Genomic DNA, 5185 nt, shown 5'->3' on the forward strand with positions numbered 1-5185 from the left:
TTGAGTATGAACTTATACAAAATGCAGCAAGATATTTAAAAAACATTTTTGTTGATTAAAAAACACTATCGGATTCATATCGGTATCGGCAGATATCCAAATTTATGATATCGGTATCGGACATAAAAAAGTGGTATCGTGCCATCTCTAGTACCAAACCCTAAGAACTAACACAAAATCAGAAGAAACTAGAAAATAATAACAATAAACTCAAAACGCTGGGTCACCGAGCCAGTATAATGCATGACAGTGTAAGTGGGCCAGCGAAGACCAGGTGCAGGTCTCAAGTTCTTATTTAACATGTCTCTACTCATATTTATTTATTTTCATATTAAGAGTTCAGAATGATTGTTTAATCTACAACGTGTGACGCACATATTAAAGCGAGTTTTACTTGGAAATTCATTTGTTTACTTGATTTATTCTTATTTAGCTTTCTCCAGCTAAATGAGCTAAATGAGAAAATATTGGGACCACATCATATTTGCATTTTATTTAAGATGAGATTCCCTTTTTGATTTGACAAAAATCCAAGATTTCATTCTTGCATCCTTAATCCTCAGTCAATTTGCTGTTCTGCAGACTTTTGTATGCTGGCTCTGAGATGTTTTACAGATCCAGCTAACTGGAATATTTTCATTATTTGTGCCATCAGTTATATTTGCAGTTTTTCTGTTATGACAAATACCTGTCATTTTAAGCACTGTAAGGATGCTGTGTCTGGCTGCAGTAAAAACATTTTGACAGGAGAGGTCAGTAGAGGCTCTTCAATAAAGATCCATGTGTCCTTAATACAGATTCAGGCTGGTGCATGAAATTTTAGCTGTGAATAATGGCATTGAAGAAAGAAGCAAAAAAAGATGGTCACACTGAGAAATCTATGTAAGTCTTCTTTGAAATAATTAAGAGTGTTTTTACCCACAGGTACCTTTGGGCCATTGGCAAAAATGTATGGAAAAGATGGAAGAAAAGATTCTTCGTGCTAGTCCAGGTAAGTACAGCCAGTTCATTGGGTTTATTTAGCTCCGACAAGATAAGTCAAAGAAGAAATCAAATGAAAAAGAGAACAAGCACAAATAACAACAAAGGTGCCAGTGACTGGGGACTCATCAGAAATGGTAATCTTAATTCAAGGGACTCGTAGTATAATCCTGTGCATATAGGTCAGTGCAGAATTTCAAGACTGAGCTCTGATAGAGGGTTTTTTAAGATAAATGAAGTGTAGCATTGTGTAATCTGTTTGTTTGAATATTGGCTTTTAGATAGAAGTTATGCTGCTCCTTTGTCAGCTCTAATAATAATCAATTACATTAATTGAATATATTTAGCTACTGATTCCAAAGAACAATTTTTCCTGTTTGAGAATGAAAAGTTATAAAAAATTATATAATAATTATACCAGCAAGTCCATTTTGTTTAGTAGCAAACAGGAGTTAATTTCTCTGCTTGCCAAAAAAATAAAATAAAATAAAATAAATAAATAAATAAATAAATAAATAAATAAATAAATAAATAAATATATATATATATAATTCTGAGCTCAACAACCTGATGGCACCCAACAGAGGAGCACGAGCAGCCTTTAACATAAGCTTTGCTTTATGACAATAATATTTTCACAGGCCACATGTTGTGTGTGCTACAAGAAAGAGAGATGCAGCCAAGCTGTCTTCCCTCGGCTGTCAGACGATTGATGGAGAGGCCAAGCAGGCTTTTGTCAGGAGGTGGGGGGTTGGTGTATGTTTGAGGGAAAGAGGAGGTAGCGGCCATTTCCTGGTTGCTCTACATTGGGAGGTGGGCAGCAGGCAGGAGGGGTGGGGGCTTTGGGCGGATGCCTGTCTCTTGTGTGTTAGAGAGGATATGTCTCAGAGGTACAAGTTGACAAGCGATTGACAAAGTCGAGTGAACACTATCTGGCCTAACACTCGCAGCTAAAAAAGCCGGAGTGCCGCCAACTTGAAGCCTCTCACTTGCTCCCGGCTAAATAGATAGCAAGTGACAAATATTGGTCAATAGAATGTGCAGTGTGTGTGTGTGTGTGTGTGTGTGTGTGTGTGTGTGTGTGTGTGTGCGGTGTGTGAGAGAGTAGGAGAGAGAGAGCGAGCGAGGCCTTTTTGAACAAGACAGCACAGACTAGACGATGGAAATACAAAACTCTGAACTCTGCTCAGACACCGTAACTATGGTTGTTTAAATGGGCCTACTCCAATTGGAACACCTAGATGACAGATTCTAAAGGGCTGCACTCAGGTCTGGTGATGGGGCACAATATAGGCAGAGGAGTTAAGCCTCATAGATGTTGACCCATATCACACCTATCTGTCTGCTACTCCAACACACTCACAGCGGATGAGTGTCTAGTCAGGTAAATGCTGAGCAAATGTACAGAAACTGATATCATGGCGACACCAGCTGGCTGGGGTCTTGACCAAAGTCTTTAACCAGTCAACCGTACCATCCTTTTTAAACTCATCGTCCTTATCTTGCTATCAAAAATGTCCACTACAAACAATTCAATTTTTGAATTCAGTTTTATTTATACAGTGCCAAATCACAACAACAGTCGCCTCCAGGTGCTTTATATTGTAAGGTAGACCCTACAATAATACATACAGAGAAAAACCCAACATATGACCATATGACCACCATCATATGACCCATTATGAGGAAGCACTTTGGCAAGAGGAAGAAACCTCCAAGCTGAACCAGAGCTCTAGGGAGGCCGGCCATCTGCTGCGACCGGTTGGGGTGAGAGAAGGAAGACAGGATAAAGACATGCTGTGGAAGAGAGACAGAGGATTAATAACAGATATGATTCAATGCAGAGAGGTCTGTTAACACATAGTGAGTGAGAAAGGTGACTGGAAAGGAAAAACTCAATGCATCATGGGAATCCCCCGGCAGCCTACGTCTATTGCAGCATAACTAAGGGAGGATTCAGGGTCACCTGGTCCAGCCCTAACTATATGCTTTAGCAAAAAGGAAAGTTTGAAGCCTAATCTTGAAAGTAGAGATAGTGTCTGTCTCCTGAATCCAAACTGGAAGCTGGTTCCACAGAAGAGGGGCCTGAAAACTGAAGGCTCTGCCTCCCATTCTACTTTTAAATACTCTAGGAACAACAAGTAGGCCTGCAGAGCGAGAGCGAAGTGCTCTAATAGGGTGATATGGTACTACAAGGTCATTAAGATAAGATGGGGCCTGATTATTTAAGACCTTGTATGTGAGGAGCAGGATTTTGAATTCTGGATTTAACAGGAAGCCAAAACAGGAGAAATCTGCTCTCTTTCTAGTTCCTGTCAGGACTCTTGCTGCAGCATTTTGGACCTTAGTGGTTCAAGAGGTCTCTCCATTTACACGAACTGCTCTAATAGGATATTATGGTCGACAGTATCGAATGCTGCACTAAGGTCTAGCAGGACAAGCACAGAGATGAGTCCACTGTCAGAGGCCATAAGAAGATCATTTGTAACCTTCACTAAAGCTGTTTCTGTGCTGTGATGAGCTCTGAAACCTGACTGAAACTCTTCAAATAAACCATTCCTCTGCAGATGATCTGTTAGCTGTTTGACAACTACTCTTTCAAGAATATTTGAGATAAAAGGAAGGTTGGAGACTGAAAGCTGGGTCAAGAGATGGCTTTTTAAGTAAGGGCTTAACTACTGCCAGCTTGAAGGCCCGCGGTACATTATTAGAGATAGGTTGATCATATTTAAGATGGAAGCATTAATTAATGGCAGGACTTCTTTGAGCAGTTTTGTAGGAATGGGGTCTAAAAGACACACTGATGGCTTGGGGTAAGTAATTACTGAAGTTAATTTAGAAAGATCAATTGGAGAAAATGACTAAATAAATATTGATGGTACTGAAACCAGCTGTATATAATATTATGTCTGTGACACAGTTATGAGTATTTTTTTCATTAATGGTTCAAATTGTATCTGTGATGAAATTAGTGAAGTCGGTACTAGTCAATGATAATGGAATGGGTGGCTCAAACGAGCTCTGACTTTTTGTCAGCCTGGCTACAGTGCCGCACTACAGAGAAACCTAGGGTTGTTCTTGTTTTCTTCAATCAGTGATGAGTAGTTAGATGTTCTGGCTTTATGGAGGGCTTTTTTTATAAAGCAGCAAAAATATTTCACCAGGCTAGATGATGATCTTTTAAATTTGTGATTCACCATTTCCTCTCCAGCTTTTGAGTTAATGGTCATAATAAGCAGTGGTAGTAGTAAGACTTCAAGCTGCAGGTTTGACAGGATGAGTTGCAGCAAGAAAGCCATTGCTAAAATGTCAGAATAAGACAAAGAGGGTTGTCTGGGCCATGACACACCGCCACTGGACTACTGAAGAGTGCAAGAAGGTATTATGGACTGATGAATTGAAATTTGAACTACTCAGTTCATCACGCAGGATCTTTGTACTGTGTTGAGTAGGGTGAAAGGATGGTTACACAGTGAGTGGCATCAACTGTCAAACATGGAGGAGGTAGTGTGATGGTCAGGGGCAGTTTTGGTGGAATGTACAAGTTGGAATGTACACTCTGTTCAAGTTGGTGACTTGTACAGAGTGAGAGGCACCCTGAACCAAAATGGTTACCACAGCATTCTGCAGTTCCATACAGTACCCTCTGGTATGTGCCTAGTTGGTCAGGGGTTCATCCTACAGCAAGGTAATGACCCAAAACATAAGTCCAAGCTATACCAGGACTACCCTCAGGAAAAAAGAACAAGAAGGTAAGCTTGAAAACATGGAGTGTCCGGCACAGTCTCCAGACTTAAACCCCATCGAGCTGGTTTGGGATGAACTGGATAGAAGAGTGAAAGCAAAGCAGCCTACAATGTCCACATTTATGGGAACATCTGCAACAGATATGGGAGAATATTTGATTTCTATTGTAGAAAGAATGCCACGGGTGTGTTCAGCTGTCATATCTGCCAAATGTTGGTTACTTTGATGAGTCAAACTTTAGAATACATTTTAGTGTATAAACTGATTCAATGATTTCTTTTTTTTAACTTGAATTGCTTATTTGTACTATGCTTTTATTTCAGAGTGCAATGAGACATAGGTGGGTAAAATTAGTAACAAAATAATTGACCTTTCTTGGGGTAGCATTCAGGTAGCTGCTCTGCTCTGTGTTGGTACAGGGCATTGAAGATGATAACAGTGGGTGGATTATATTCTT

At 39.9% G+C, this 5185-nt stretch overlaps 1 protein-coding gene across 3 annotated transcripts in view; it reads left to right on the forward strand.

The window, feature by feature from the left end:
• LOC102293437 (calcium-dependent secretion activator 1) overlaps positions 1 to 5185 on the forward strand; it is a 338778-nt gene that overhangs the window by 145216 nt on the left and 188377 nt on the right. For all 3 annotated transcript variants that reach the window (XM_014339718.2, XM_042228110.1, XM_042228111.1), the window contains exon 8: positions 925 to 991. In XM_014339718.2, the coding sequence (XP_014195204.2) occupies positions 925 to 991 (67 nt within the window). The remainder of the gene's footprint in view (positions 1 to 924; positions 992 to 5185) is intronic.

Source organism: Haplochromis burtoni, unplaced genomic scaffold, assembly GCF_018398535.1.
Source record: "Haplochromis burtoni strain Fernald_Lab_line unplaced genomic scaffold, NCSU_Asbu1 Contig_304, whole genome shotgun sequence".
NCBI lineage: Eukaryota > Metazoa > Chordata > Actinopteri > Cichliformes > Cichlidae > Haplochromis > Haplochromis burtoni.